This window comes from Pelobates fuscus, chromosome 3 (genome assembly GCF_036172605.1).
Source record: "Pelobates fuscus isolate aPelFus1 chromosome 3, aPelFus1.pri, whole genome shotgun sequence".
Taxonomy (NCBI): domain Eukaryota; kingdom Metazoa; phylum Chordata; class Amphibia; order Anura; family Pelobatidae; genus Pelobates; species Pelobates fuscus.
Genome location: NC_086319.1, coordinates 49,933,386 through 49,949,959, shown reverse-complemented (window position 1 = coordinate 49,949,959; position 16,574 = coordinate 49,933,386). Strand labels below are relative to the sequence as shown.

General features: G+C 45.0%; 1 protein-coding gene across 1 annotated transcript in view; it reads left to right on the top strand.

Moving 5' to 3' along the window:
• MYRFL (myelin regulatory factor like) overlaps positions 1-16,574 on the top strand; it is a 161,560-nt gene that overhangs the window by 73,550 nt on the left and 71,436 nt on the right. The window contains exon 6 of the mRNA XM_063447015.1: positions 11,724-11,812. Within this exon, the coding sequence (XP_063303085.1) occupies positions 11,724-11,812 (89 nt within the window). The remainder of the gene's footprint in view (positions 1-11,723; positions 11,813-16,574) is intronic.

The window sequence follows — 16,574 nt, the reverse complement described above, 5'->3', positions numbered from 1 at the left end:
CACATTATTACATTTGAACACTTGTCAATCAATGTATACTATGCATGTCTGAATTACTGCACTATTTTTAAACACTTGAACACTTGCCAATCAATGTATACAATCTACATGATGGGTATTTTTTTTATTCTTTACTTTTGTAGTGCATTGCAGATATCACAGAATATCAAGGACATCTCAATGGTTAACATTACATATTATTATTATCAACAACAAGTGATCACTATGCATGTCTGAATTACTGCACTATTTTTAAAGTATTTAAGTAGATAACATAAAGCATGGTAGGTATGGGTTTTAGAGCAAAACTAAAACATGAATTTAACCCATGCTAGCTAGGACTGAGTCAAAGGCTGAGAAGGATTTACTGCTGGTCGCCTGCTGGTCGCCAGTAAGACATACTTAAATCTCCGCAGGCTTCTGTGGGCCTAGGAGGCAGGGACACGCCATGTCTCAGCTATGTCTCTGCCACAGGAGCGCACCATCCACCATGGAGATGCATAAAATGCTCGACCCTTCATAGGTCCCTCGAGTCGGGTTCGCAGGCAGCTTGTCGTTCGCTGGAGGATGCTTGGACCAAAAGACAGCAAACAATTGGTCCAGTTTGTGGGAGCCAGAGTGGGAGAGTCCTGGTCTCTGGTGCCGTCCACCATTACACAAAAGGTTTCCCTCCTGCAGCCAGATTGTCAGAATACTCAGCACAATGACACGAGAGGTAAGTGCCAGGATAACCCTCACCAGTGGGTGGGAGAGAATGACCCCAGGCCGTAACTGCGGATCAGAGAGTCCAGTGGTAGAGGGATCGTCAGCCTCACGCCACTTGAAGTAGAACACACATAGGCCGCAGGACCGGCATGGATGAGAACCACCAAGTTTAACCTGGAGCCCACAAGAGTACCAGGCCTCAGGCAACCCGTGGAAGATCAGAGATACAAGTAATAAGTAGATAAAATCACGGACTTACATCATTTCTCTCGGCGTTCGCTTGTGATGTGTCCGATCGTTTTGGTGGTCAGGCCCCGTCCCTACATGATGGGTCTTTAACGCATTAAGTAGTTTTACAGTTTTTTCTTTCTCAAATATGCCTTTCAGAAAATTCCTGTAGAGGGATATTATTTATTTTATATAAAAAAACAGTAAGCCACAAAACTTCATTATCATTCGTGCCTAGATTGTCAGGAATTCAAAGTAAAATTCAAAAGTAATTTCAAACTTTAAATAGCTGAAACGCAAACATTCTCCAAAGCAGCAGCTATGATTCTTAAATTCACAATGAATTCCCAGCAATTCTCATAATTAGTGAATCACAAAGCATGTCTCTTGATTGCATAGAGTGTTACCCCCTCAGCTGTGCTAAGCACAACAGAAACAATTTGTATATCTTGCTGGGTTTTGGAAAGACTGACAATAGTTGGTTAAGTTTATCAAATTAAACATTTTGTATTTTTTTATTTTACAGTTAGTTGTACATACTGTAAAACCATAGTAAGAAAAATATTAGTATTAGCTCACAAAATATATTAATTTAATAATATATATTTAAAGATTTGTACTTTGTCTAGGAGACAATGATTCAAGATTGAGGAAGATTAGCTGTTTAATTTGTTTTCTTGGCACCGGTTTCTCTATAGATCGAGTAAAAATCTTCTCACTACTAGTAACTGAAGCAGAAAAGATAAATATCAAGAACCGCTCAGTAAATAAATGTAAAATAGCGATAAAAAGTAATATCAAACTCACATTAAATAAATCAGATTCTGAGCTAATATTGGAAAGAAAGCATAGTGAAACAAAAACCTGAACATCTGACATATGTTTATAACGCCAAACAATATGAAAAAAATTGTCCAAAAATATATAAATTGATCTAGCAAATAAATAAAGTGAAAACCCAAACCTGCAAAAACTCTGCAATCAAAGGATTTGTAATTGTTGCATTTATATTCATCATATTGAAATCAAATATTTCGCAGACAGACAGACATACATTTACTAGTAGAGAGGCAATTTGTCAAATATTCCCCTACTTCTCTGACTATGACGTAAGGGGAAACACAGGTCAGCGACTTGGCCAGTGTAAACTTCTGTGGTCTTCTCCCTCACTGCCCTAGAGATATATATTATATCCATAGGAGTCCATATAGGGGGCTCCTGTTTTCATTACTTATAATGTGCTTTTTTGAACTTACATAGGCTGGTGGAAAGAGATAAGTACCCAGAGCCTTGGATAGTGTCCTCTGTAGTCCAGCAAGCCGTTACAGAAGACCTACAGGAACAGTTATAGAAGGTGTACAACTTAAAGCTGTCCCAGCAACTCCAGTCTCTCTGTGTGAGGCTGGACAGGAAGTGGAAGGGATCATTTCCCATCTGCCCAATTATAGCCTCTCACTCAGTAAATGCCTTGCAGGAGTAGCAGGTAAAGCTCTGAGTGATTCAAAATGTATAACAGCTCCTGCAACTCAATATCAATCTAGGAGACTGACTGGTCTACGGAAGACATATGAGTACTTTGCAAAAGACTCTTCAAACTCCAGCACTCAAAGCCTAAACCTAAAAATAAACCTTTTACCTTAATCCTATGTTTAAATCCTCCTAAAAACTCATCACCCCTGTACCAAAATAATGAATATAAATTCACCGACACTAAACCGAATAATACTAAACAGCCTTTATACTAACCCCTCTCAAGCTGTCAAACTTCTCAGCACTGAACACCCTATGCAATCTAACCCTGACAATAACCGCTATCTAAACGTATCCCCCCTTTACCATAACCACTTCTAAGAGTATCGTTAACCCTGCATGCTTTTACACAGCTACATGCACTCACTAAACATTACTGGCAGAGCACAAATAATCACATATATATTTATGAATATGTAGCTTTTAAATATAAATATGATTTTCATTGTTTTTTTAGGCCTGCAATGTCCAGTTAGTAAATTAAAGGGACACTCCAGGCAGCTAAACAAGTTAAGCATAAATTAAAGCTAATGAATTGAAATACCTCTGGTTAGTTTCTCTTCTTTCCATTCTGTGTAGTTTTCCTGCAGTGCTGTAAAATGTTTTGCCGATTTCAGCAGTATAACCCAGCCTCCTTAGCCACCCCCTCTTACATTTCAACATGTTCCTGATTCTCAGTCTCTGAAAGAAACGTACCTTTTGCAGCCAATTAAAATAGAGAAGTAGACCTAGATAGGTCAAACGAGATAGGGCGCCCCCTAGTGCATAGCTATATATATGTACAGTGAATTATAAAACGTAACCTTTAATGGTGGCTGTTGAATAAAAAAAACCCCTTGTGGAGAGTTTTAGACAAAAGAAAATAATAGTAAACTTAAAATAGGAGGATGAGTGTCTGGATTGGGGATAAATATCCTAGGGGTGTTGCCCACAGGATGTAAAGCTCAGTACAGCTACAGATCCCCCCAACCTGTATATTCCGTCTCACAGAAGCAATCCTTCACGGGATTGTATAATGTAAAAATGAAGAAGTTAAACCAATCCTGTAGTCACTATGTACAGTCCCAGTGTGGTGCTTGCTTGCAACACCAAGTATATATACACATGGGAAAACCTGTGACAAAAAATAGTGACAGAAGCGGTTTTATCAACAATGTAATCGAAGGCTAGTCAGAGTTTAGCAGATCGATGGATACAATGTAACAATCTGTATACCATCTACTGCACTGCTGTTGCTGGAGGACGGGAACAAACAATGGGAGGGGAAAACTTCAGATCTATTGGTCAGTTCTCCACAGAAATAAACCAGCATGGAGAATGACGAGATCTGACGAAAAATATACCAAACAACCCCGTCACCCACGATTTCCCCGTCCCCTTATTCAAATCGTTCAAAGGTGCATAGCCCAGAAAAACTGACTAGCTAATCTTCCAAGGAAAGGCGAAGGCGCGTTCTGTAGCGCCGAAACACGTGTTAGGTAGCAGTAGGAAGGATAGTTCAAGTCTGGTAACCGACCTGTATAGTTTCCTTGGAAGATTAGCTAGTCAGTTTTGTCTAAAACTCTCCACAAGGGTTTTTTTTTATTCAACAGCCACCATTAAAGGTTACGTTTTATAATTCACTGTACATATATATAGCTATGCACTAGGGGGCGCCCTATCTCGTTTGACCTATCTAGGTCTACTTCTCAACTAACACATGCATGTGAGGGTTACCCCCTGTCTTGGTCGCCCCCAGACACACACCCAGTTGCTTCCCCTTTTTTTGGGTATCCAACTACTCCATTTATTCAATTAAAATAGAGGCATGTTTTATCTAGTGTAAGGAATATACACAGCAGAACTGAATAGAATATTCACAGAAAGAAAATAAAGCAAATCAATCAGATTAAAGCGTAGATCTCCCACAAAGTATTTTCAGTGAGTACCAGTTAATAAGTTGAAAGGTTTTACAACAATGAGGGAGGGGGCAAAAATCCTAATATCCTCCCCGAATAGCTGGGGGGTCAATATGAAAATACATGAGTGGACATGGGCATAAGTGTCCTTAAATGCCCCCCCCCCTCAGGTAACTAGTGCCCCCCAAGCCCTAAGTCACCCCTCCCATTCAAATAAAAGTTCCCTACCTACCCTCTTCTCGGTAATAATGGTGAGGGGGCACAATGAAAATAATACCTGAAAAAAATGTATATTTACTTCAGACGTCTTTCTTTTTAAATTTTTTTTATTTATTTTTGTTGTGCACGCATTTGTAGGCCATGTGGGTGATTATAAGGCACAGGGTTGTGCGCGAGAGATCAGAGTAGAACGTTAAGTCCATGTCTTCAAAGCGGTAGGGATTCTTTCCTTTGATGGTGCCCATTAAAGCAGCCTTGTCTTGCCCATTTTTAAATTTGACCAGGAGTTCACCTGTTGCAGAGCTTGCGAGTTGTGGTGACTTGGGTAGGCAGAACATGCCATCCAGCTGCACCCCTTTAGCTTGTTTAGGGGACAAGAGGGCCGCAAAAAGCCTTCTTAGGAGATGGGGAAGCTCAGCTGGGGATACAGCATCTGAGAGCCCACTAATTTTGATATGCTTCCACCTCCTTTTGTCTTCCATAGCTGCTAGTTGGTGGGTGAGTGTAGTGTGAGCTGAGGAGAGGTCTTTGACCTGATTCTGTAGCTCTGTCATTTGTGCTGCCTGTGCCTGAGTGGTTTGCTCCACTGCTGAGAGGCGATCAGTGAACCCCTTAACATCCTCCCTTACCTGGGAGATCTCCGTGGAGAGTGACTGGCGTAGGTCGATCAGGAGAGAGGTAAGTATCTCTGTGGTAACTGGGAGACCTGCCGTCGGTTGTGTGGGTTTGGAAGGTCCCTTGAAGCCCAATGTCTCAGGGCAGTGGAGGGATGTGTCGTCCAAGCTCCCAGAGTAATCCTCGAAGTCAGACGCCATGTTGGGTCCCGCCGCACCATGCAGTCTCCTCAGCAGGTTGCCGATATCGGCCGTGAACCGCGAGCGATCCGGGCGCGTTTTTTTAGTTTTTCTCCCCATCGATGGAGGAATGTTAGCAGGCTGTCTGCAGTGTGGTAGGGTCCTTCTTGCGGCTGATTTTGGGCCTTATTGGGCTGCGGTCGACAGAGAGCAGTAGGTATGCGAACGTTCATGCCGAGAGCTGGCTCTGCCCCCAGACGTCTTTCTTTTGACATGTAAGCCAACCAATCAGAATCTCTGACAGGTAAGTCTCACTTCTCTCAAGACTAGGCAGGTAGGGGAAGGGGGTGAACAGTGATTTGTCTACTCCCATTATTTAATTTAAAGTCCCTCACCTGATGCACATGGGTGAATGTACGGGTGGGGCTTGGCTCCCTCTGTTATTTAAAATTTCTAGCAATGGCTACCCAGTGGCTAATTCTTAATGTTCAGTAGATATGCCCCCACCTGCTGCTACCAGTAGGCAAATAGTCGAGTTTTACCTAAATCAAGTTTGGATTTCAGGCGTCCAACAGCTTTCGGTCCAGCTGAAATCCACGCCATATTTAGGTACATTCAAAGCCTTATTGCAAAACCAAGACATTGTTAAATAGTTGGAACAATATCCCAATGTTGTATTCTGAATGGCCCCATACTGGATGGTTTAATACCATTTGGAATAGTGGTTTATGGTGATTTAGAGTTTAATGAATTGCCCAGTATATTGTTGGCTTCTGCCTGTGGAATTTTACTCCTCACACCAGACAAAATATAATATACCGGTACATAGTTATTATACTACTAAATATTAAAGCATAATCTATATGTGAAAGCGATTAGATTTTTGCGATGATTATAAACTTTTTTGTAACTTTATTTTGTGATGATCAAAAGGTACATATCAGATTTCTTAATATTGTTCATCGTGTTTTTTCCCGAAATTAGATTTGTTTTATTATCTATATAGAATGCAAGATTGAGGGTGGTCTTTCAAAATCGAATTTTTTTATTTTTTTTTGCAGTGCGTAAAGTAATTACATACACGCCTGAGGTACCCCAACGGCAATCCTCTGGCCCCATAATAAGCGTTACGTTTGGGGTATTACAGTGAGCTTGCACTTTTTTTTTTTTTTTTTTAATATTGTGAGAAACACGAGTGCATACAACAAACATTCTGAACTTTGCTTAAACTTAAATATAGGTGTGTCAAACAAGAATTTGTTAATAAGATTTGTTTAAACGTGGTTTGACATAGCCTCCTATAAGTAATATAAAACTTGGTAATATTTAACCCCTTAAGGACACATGACATGTGTGACATGTCATGATTCCCTTTTATTCCAGAAGTTTGGTCCTTAAGGGGTTAAACATCTGGTACATATTAGAACCTTACACATGCTGAACCTGGATATAGGTATATCTCTACGTTTAAGGGTGTGTTAGCCCGAGTCTTATAAACCAGGCGTGTCTGGAATGGGGTTCTTAGGGTTAGGCTGTGGCAAGTTAAAGGGAAACTCCAGTGCCAGAAAAACGATCCGTTTTTCTGGCACTGGAGGGTCCCTCTCCCTCCCACCCACCAATCCCCGGTTACTGAAGGGGTGAAAACCCCTTCAGTCACTTACCAGGGGCAGCGACAGGTCCCACGTCGCTGCTTCCTCCTCCCCCGCCGCTCCTCCTTCTGGTTACGTCGGCCGGTGGGCGAGACTGATCTCGCCCGCCGGCCGAGGAGACCTAATGCGCATGCGCGGCAATGCCGCGCATGCGCATTAGCGCACCCCATAGGAAAGCATTGAAAATGAATTTCAATGCTTCCCTATGGGGAATAGAGCGACGCTGGAGGTCCTCACACAGCGTGAGGACGTCCAGCGACGCTCTAGCACAGAAAACCTGTGCTATGAAGCAGGAAGTGTCCTCTAGTGGCTGTCTAATAGACAGCCACTAGGGGAGGACTTAACCCTGCAAGGTAAATATTGCAGTTTTAAAAAAACTGCAATAATTACACTTGCAGGGTTAAGGGTAGTGGGAGTTGGCACCCAGACCACTCCAATGAGCTGAAGTGGTCTGGGTGCCTGGAGTGTCCCTTTAAGTGAGACATACACAGCCCGTGCAGAAGCAAGACAAAAACCTTGTTTAGTCGCATGTTATATACAGTATAATGTATGAGTGCTATCTAGGTAGGTCCTCTTGGCTGCTATTTAAGGCACAGGCTAGTTATAATAATCATATTTTGTGTCAGCACCATGCCAAGCGACTGATCTGCAAAACATTATAGGCCACATGTACGTTTCAGTTATCAAAGGAGACTTAACTTGTCTACATTAGTTCAGCATCTAAAACACCATAAATACACACATTAAGCTAGTCAGCGTTTGTTGCCTCTAGTAGGTGGAGAGAGTCCTCACTGTGAGAGCCGGGTCAAAAGCTGTGGGCCACATAACGAGACAGTCCATGCCGTTTCAGCCAATGCCCACTCTGGAGGTCTTGTTGGCGTGCCTGGAAAGGATGACGGCGTGCCCCTTCAGCTGCGCCCTGATATCCTGTGCCTCCGCTTGAGCTTCACAGCGCAGTGCCGGTGAAGCACCCCTCCTGTTCGGGGACTTTCTGTGAGCCTTTACCACTAGTCCACGGACTTGCCTCTTTACTGGGGCTGAGTCCTTCCCCGGTGTGGGGCTGCATATTTCTGCTGGCGTCGCGCTCTCCTTTGCAGGTGTGGGTGGTGATTGGGGGATGCCCCCCGGGTGGCTCTAGTCCCCAATGGGCCATCATGGTGAGAGTAGGTAGCTCCGTTGGATGCTTTGCCTGGTCGGTGCCCCTCCGGCTGCGCCTCGGTCTTTAGCCATACTGAGGACAGCTTCTTGGCTGGCTGTTGTGCCTGTGTTGCTCTGGTCATAAAGCAGACCTGTGTTGGGGCTGGTGGCTGGCGCCTGTTCTCCAAGCGTTCCCAGAATCACTGGCATACAGTGTCAAATCGTGCTTGGAAAGCTGCTGCCTAGTCGCTGGGTGTGGATGGCATCGTGTTGGAAGTGGTGCCGTCGGCCATCTTGGTTCGGCTTCGTGGCTTCCACCTATCTGATATGTGCCCAGGAGTCGGTTGTCAGTGAGTGCTCTCTTCCAAAAGGCAGACCGGGATGACCCCCACCCGTCCAAAGGCAGCAGGAGAGCGGCCACCTCTCCTGCGCCTGCCCTGCTTGTAGGCCTCAGTCTCCTGTTGGGCGAGGGTTGGCCCAACTGCTGCTCTGGTGATATCATTTTATGCTGCTTGAAGTCACCCCTCATTTGATGATCTTTCTGCTTCGCTGAATTGTCATTAGGGTAGTTAAATTCTACAGTAATCATTGTACTCAGGAGGAGCTGCTGAGGCTTGCTTCCTCTCAGCTCTGCAGTCAGGCCCCGCCCCCCATCTAATGCTTATTTTAAGTTTAACTCAACAGATATTAACCACCTGAACGTTTTCATGACTGCTAGGTTATATAATTTGTGATATTGGGAGGGCTCCTCATTAAAAAATAATAGTTCTAAAATGTTCTTCGAGATAATACATTTAAAAAAAAAAAAATAATTAGATAATTTGATTCCTGGCAATGAGGAAAGGGGTGATCCAGCATTACATAACACTAGTGTACACCCTGATATCATTAGGGTGCCAATACATGCCCTATAAACTCTGGTGGGATAGAGCAATGCAGTGCTATCTGTATAGCATGAAGTTGATGTAAAACCATCAGGCTCTGGGGTCAAGAAGGTCATAGAGGGACAAAGCAGGTGCTAATTGGGTGCAAAATGCTAAATACTGCCAGACATTCTATTGGTTTTCACAGTGATTGCTCCTTATTTAGCTCTTTGTCCCGGAATAGCACCTGCTCTTGCCGTAAAAAATTCCACCTATTGTAAGGCCATACTGCAGAAACTGTACTACATAAGTAGTGGGTACAGGACCAGTGTAAGGTTCCAAAAAAGAACTCCTATTTTACTTTCTGCACCTTACTTTATAAAGGAAAAAAAACAAAATAAAAATTTATTTTCACAAAAATCTCATGATACATGCAGTATGTTTTTTAAAATCTTTTTAGTTTTTTTTTTTTAATTTCAGGATGTTGGACATAAGGGATTGTGTTATATGTATCATACTTGCGTAATAGTTTTGATTTTAAAAATGAGTCTATTTGTGAATTTTCACCTGTAAATCTAGATTGGGGTAGTATATATTTCACATCTGAAATAAATTATCTTCCCTGGGAGCTGTTTTTAGAAGACATTTGTAGTAATGATTGGTCTAACACATCATTTTTATACACCGACCCAAAATCTGAATAATTAGTTATTAAGCATAACGATAGGACCTGCAATATTATCTGTTTCTACGAGAATACATGCATCGACTGCGTATGATGCAATATCTTTTCATCTCCACCAGATGGTACTGTTTAACTTTCTTTCTTGAAAACAGAACTTTAAAACATGGGTTTAACATTTTAAGCAAATTCTTTAGAATGTTGAAGTGCGCACAAGAACCACAGTCTGTGTCTTAAATATCAAATCCTGATCAATCAATAAACTTGATGCCTCTATGCATGGTGCTTTGCTTGTTCACAATGTGCTCCCTCGTGAATAGACACTGTTTTGGATTATAATAAAATCTATGAAAACAAAATATGATCTTCAATATAAAAATTGCAAATAACGCTAGCACATGAAATAAGTGGCATCTTGCTAAATAGCGCTGAATTTTCAGCGTACAAATAGAAGGCTGCAGAAAGTTTAACGCTATGGCGATGTCTGGAATTGGTTTTTGGTTAGTGCGTTGAATGTGTTGTTTGATCAATTGCATGTCTGTTGCTAAGTTTCAAAAATACCCAGGACTTTTGACTGATGATGGTAATATAACAATTTCTCCTACAGCCACTCCTTTCTCCAACATCCTTAACCATTGCCCAATATCCTCCAAAGTCATCACCCTTCACCCACTATCATTGAAATCCACTCCCTTTCCCAATATCACACTCCCTTCCCCAATATCCCACACCCCACATAGCAGCATCTGAATGTTGGAGAAGGAACAACTGGGCCCTGTACCCATGTTAGGTCAGGCTGTGGCTTTGTTTTCTCCTTACAGACAGTTTTATTCTGTCCCTATCTGCTGCTGAGTATGCAAGTTAGAGACCTATGTTTCTTCATGTTTGGGTCTTTGGTATTGCAGCTCCGGTTGAGGTGACAGAGTCTTCACGCTATCCCACTGGTATTCACCACCACCATAACTGTATTAGTATAAAGAAGATGTGTATGTATCTAACTCAAAGATTCCACAGCAAATACTTCATCCACGTAGAGAAGGAGATAAAAAGGGTCCGTATCCGCCCTGAAAAGGATATATGGCTAAAAACCCACATTTAAGCTTCTCCCCAGCAATGCCCATGATGTACTGATTTATGTTATATATATTAAATCAGAATACTTTGTACTTCATCAGATTTCAAAAAGCATGCCCACTGGCAATATTAAGAATTAAGAATAATCTAGAACAAGACTAGGCAACCTTCGGCACTCCAGACGTTGTGCACTAGTATATATTATCATTCACTACAAGTGTGGTATCAATGCATGGCCGTGCAAGATGGTCCCGTTGAGGTTAGGTTTTTGTGACAAAAGGGACTTTGATGTGTCACATGGCACAAGAGGCATAGCCTCTCCCCTCCAGCGGGGACCAAAAAGAGCTTGTGATACAGACTGTCATGCTAGATATCTTCCAAGCCGATCTAGAGAGCCCTTTGGACATGCAGAAAGGTGGAAGAGAATTGTAACGAATAATATAGGTGTATATTATGTGCTAAGTGTTTAAAAACCATGGTTCCTGTAAAATAGTCAGTAGCTCCTACTTGCAGCAAGAAGACACTTGTTTGACTCTTTCTTGAAGTAACTATTCCTACAGTCATCTATCGCCCACTATAGAGTATTACTAGTTCAATAGTAGAATATCCTGTAGTATCCAGAGTCAACTCTGCAGTATATCCTGGATTGCCAGTGGATACGCTACCAAAGCTGAGTCCTAGCATTAAGTGGAGCAGTTAGTGGTGCAAGTTAGGTAAAAGAAACCCAAGGATGATAGCATGCATGAACTGGTGCACCTTCAGTGCCAGAGACACCAGGCCCGTATCGTCACAGGATTCATGTGATAAAAGGTCCTCTTTATCATTTAAACATTACACTAACCGAGTTTGTCAATAAAATATTATTTTGCACACAAAAGCTGTTGAATAATTGAAATTTTATTAAAAACCTCAGTGTCTCATATTGTCTTTTTTTATGTTTTAAGTGTGTCGTATTCACCAACAAAGAAAAGGAAACATTCTCATTTAGACGAAAGAGAGAATTTGCAGACATGGAATATGAATATAAGACAAAGTAAGGAATCAAACGAATCTAACAGGCAAAAATGTACTTTACATGTAAGAAATCAAATCAAATAAATCCAGATGCATTCGATTTACACGTGTGCTCCATTTTTTTTATTTTATTTTGGTACATCAAAATCTACTCGGTGTGCACAATCATCCAACACCTAACTGTGATTGTAGAGGTTATATTTGTAAATTAAAAGAACGATTGTGTAAAAGAAGTTAATGGTGATTCAGCATTGTAAACTGCGGCTTTCTAATCCATAGATATAATCTGGCCGGATAAAGAATATAAACAAATATTGAAAGCACAGAGGGTGAATTTTGTCTGCCCTTGAGGCCCAGGTTTTTGTGAAATATGTTAAAAGCAGATTGGCAATAATCAAAAGGCCTGTGTTCATAATTCCCTTGCACCATAAACACTATAAGAAGCTTTAGTTGTTATGGTGCTTGGTGTGTCCCTTTAATTTGCTTTTTTTTCTTTTTTATTAACTGAATGACACCAAGTTGCAGTAAGTTATGGTGGTCATTGTCTGTCCCATACATGCTATTCGAATCCAGGGATTGGCTGAGCGATCTCAGACTGCTCATGGTTTCAGTGACAATCAGAGAAGGATGATCAGTTTCCTGAAAAAAAACTGCAGAAAGGAACGTTTAGGGGTACATAATTAAATGATATTATACAATAAAAATAGGCAGTATATTTACTTAGTGGATTTCCCTCTACATATGAACTTATCAAACTTTATTACATTCATCGGCTTATTTGCAAGTTTCCTAACCTGAATTTTACCCAAATAACAAAATACATTTTAAATACCACTTCTTTGAATTTACTTTCTACAAATTCCATGGCAATGTATTTATAGTTTATTATGCATGACACAGTTACTTAGTAATTTAAACTTTAACTCCAATCCATTTAAGATATTAGCAAAATAAATGTAAATCAGAAGGAAGATGTAATCCTGGCTTTATATATAAACATACTATTCTGATACTGGGTCTGATATCCAATACTCAACTTTGAAATTCCAACATTTGTAGCAAATCTCCAGGGTCTGAAGCTTCCTGACTAGTATAGGAAGTAACCGCCGTCAGACATTCTAAATTCTTTTCAATGGGAGTCCCCTGAACTTGCCAAGTGGTTTGTTAGATGTATAGCCCGATGCAGTACATGGTTTTGTATACACAATGTTTTGTTGTTTTGTTTTGCAAATAGTTGCAGTAATAAGTAATTAGGCCCAGAGGAGGCGGGCTGAAAGCTAGCCGGATAGGAGGCATGTGTGGGTGTGGTGGGTGTGGGTGTAAAATGGGTGTGGCATTTAGGTTAAGGGTTTGGGTGGGGTTGTATAAATAACGGACATTTTGTCCCCTTCACCTCAGCCATCTTAAAATAACGGCAAGGTGACAATCTCTTTCCTATTATTGTGTTGCTTTGCTTACCCCACGGCCAGAAGCATGGATATTGACGGAATCCTTGCTGCTCTTCGGGCTGAGGCCCTCCAGGACGGTGGCCGGCACCTGCAGGCCCAGCTGGTAAGGCTGCAGGGTGCCTCCCTGGTAGCTGCTCCCTCTGTCGGCAGCCAGGGTACTCCGCGCCGCCGGGCGCGTCCTCCTACCCGTTATAGCCCCTCGCGGGAGGGTCGGGTGAGGGGTAGGAGCAGGAGCCCCGTTGCCGGCCCGCGCGCCAGGTCCCCCGCGGCCGCGGGCGGCAACGTGTCAGTGCAGCCTGTCGCCTCCTCCCCGAGGCGGTCTAGAGCTACCCGTGCGGCTGCCGCTTCTCGGGGAGGTGATGGCCATCCCGCGCCGGTTCCTGCTCCTGTGATCTCGCGGGCCTCCAGGAGGTCGTCCGCGAGATCACTCTCCAGCTCAACAATGGCGACAACCCGAGCACCTGACAGGCGCTCGGCTCATGGTGGATCCCAGGCGGAGCGCGAGCAAGTGAGGTCGGCGGCCGGCTCTTCTTCAGGAGTGGTGAGTAGGCCGCGAGGCGGCAGGGCAACCAGTAGGGGGTTGGGGGGTTCGGGGGGTCGGGGCATGGAGCCAGGTCCGGCTACTCGTGGGCACAGCCCCCCCCCTTATCATCCTCCCCGCTCTGTCTCCCCTGGCCCGGCCACTACCACACTCCCATCAGCCTCAGCCGTTCAACAGGCACTCCCATCAGCTTCATCCGGCCAGCATGCACTCCCATCATCCTCATCCGGCCAGCATGCACTCCCATCATCCTCATCCGGCCAGCATGCACTCCCATCATCCTCAGCCGGACAGCATGCACTCCCATCAACCTCATCCGTTCATCTTGCATTCTCATCATCCTCTGCCGCCCATCAAGCTCTTCCAACACTATCTCCTGCCCATCCTACCCCCCTTGGCCCCCTCCCTATGGGTCTGATGCCCTCTGCATCTGCCCCGCCATTACCCATGGTCCATGCTGCCCCCTCTGGGGCTCCTCCTGCCATGCCAGTTTTACACACAGTATTTACCACTTCTGCGGGTCCCCAGTTACCTGGGTTGGGTGGGCAGGGTTCTTTTTCACCTGTCCTGTCTTCACAGGTCACCCCTGGTCGGCTGACAAGTCGGTCCCCCGATGCTGTGACTGGTGCAGTGCTTCCTGCGGTCGCAGTTCCCTTGGGGCCGTTGCAGCCTGGTGGGCATGTTGAGGTCCCGCTACTACCTGCCAATTCAGCTCCTGCAGGTGAGTACTCTGGTATAACGGGGTCGGGTTTGGGGGGCGCTGGCGCAGGGGAGGTGCAAGAATTGGGTTCTGTACTCCAGGCGATGAAGCAGGTTTTGCTAACCCTTGAGCGGGGTTATCGCCCCGGGGCTTCCCCCCCGGTGTCGTTAGATAACCAACTTCGGGCGGGTTGGGCAGGTTCCGCAGGGTCTGATCCTTCTGCAGTCGCGGCGCCAATGCCCGCTAATATAACACAGGCCCCCATCCCCTCAACCTCGGCGTTACTGCCGGTGACGCCGGAATCTGCAGTGGGCACGGCCGGGGACGCCGCTGCTCTCTCGGGTCTGGGGGTTGCTCCGGCTGCGCACGGTGCGGCGTACATGTGCTGGTCAGGCCCTCTGGGCCTCCATCTCACGCCGGAATTGCGCGCCAAAATAGACAAGGGGGAATTTGTTGAAATTTTTTCTCTCCTCCCTATGGAAGATCTTCCCCGGGTTGACGCTGACGCTAAAGAGTCCGAAAAGGACAAAGAAAAGTTTCGGTACCGGAAGATTCCGAAAACTTTCGGAAACTGGATCCGAGCCTTTTCGATCTTAGCCAGCGTGATAGGTGAGAAGACTCCCGCCAAATGTTCTTCCCTATTCTGCTACCAGGACGTCATATGGACCGCTTGTCGGGTGTACGGCGGTTTAGGTTGGTGGCGGTATGATGAGCAGTTCCGCCAACGTTTAGCGGTTCGGCCTTCCATGGGCTGGGATCAAATGGACATTGGCTTGTGGTTAGCTATCATGACCCGCCCAGCCTCACATCAAGGGGGCCTGTCGTCCTTTCTTGGGGGGGCCGGCGCGGGTTCTTCAACCGCAGCGTCGGCCGGGCAACGAAAAACAGGCTGCTGTTGGCAATATAACGATGGCCAATGCAAATTCGGGTCTAGTTGCCGCTTCAAGCATGAGTGTTCGGGGTGCGGTGGGTCTCACCCCGCTTCAAAATGCTTCAAACGAGCCAAAACTGGCGACAAAGGGGACTCCGTGGGCGCTAAGAGCGAAGACGCCGGTGGACGTCGACGCGATGCGCCCATGGCTAAATCGTTATAGGAATAAGAAGGCGGCTGCCTTATTGCTAGAGGGATTTGGGCAGGGGTTTTGGATCCCTCACCGGCCTCGGCAGGTCTCCGGTTTTTGCAGAAACCTGAGATCTGTTTCTGAATATCCAGGGGTGGTCAGGGAAAAACTGGCGAAGGAAGTGGCGCTGGGCCGAATGGCGGGCCCATTTCGGGATTCGCCACTCCCCGATCTAAGGGTGTCACCGTTGGGCGTGGTGCCCAAACGGGAACCGGGAAAGTTCCGGCTGATTCATCACCTGTCGCACCCTCATGGGTGCTCGGTAAACGATGACATTGCAGCTGAATTATGCCGCGTTTCCTATGCGTCCTTTGATGCTGCTGTGGGCATAGTCAGGGCCGCTGGCCCCGGGGCACTTATGGCGAAAACTGATATCGAGTCTGCCTTTCGCCTCCTACCAGTTCACCCAGAGTGTCATCATCTCTTGGGATGTGCATTTGAAGGTCATTATTACGTGGATATGTGTCTCCCCATGGGTTGTGCTATATCCTGTTTTTATTTTGAATGCTTCAGCTCTTTTCTAGAATGGGTAGTGAGAATGGAGTCCGGTTACGATTCCCTGCTTCACTACTTAGATGACTTTCTGTGTGTGGGCCCCGGGCATTCCCCGATATGCTCCCAGATCTTACAAGCAGTGTCGGATGTGGCCTGTATGTTCGGCGTGCCGCTGGCACCTGACAAGACAATTGGCCCTTCCACGTGCTTGAGCTTCCTCGGGATCGAGATTGATTCGGTCATCGGGGAATGTCGGCTTCCGTTGGACAAGTTGGCTGATCTACGTGGGGTGGTCCAGGAGGCTAGCTCCTTGCGGAAGATCACGCTGCAACGTCTTCAGTCCTTGTTGGGCAAATTAAACTTTGCCTGCCGGATTATGCCCATGGGTAGAGTATTTAACCGACGCCTGGCGGCTGCCACGTCGGGGATACTGAAGCCGTTCCACTTCGTCCGCCTGACCAAACCGCTCAGGGAGG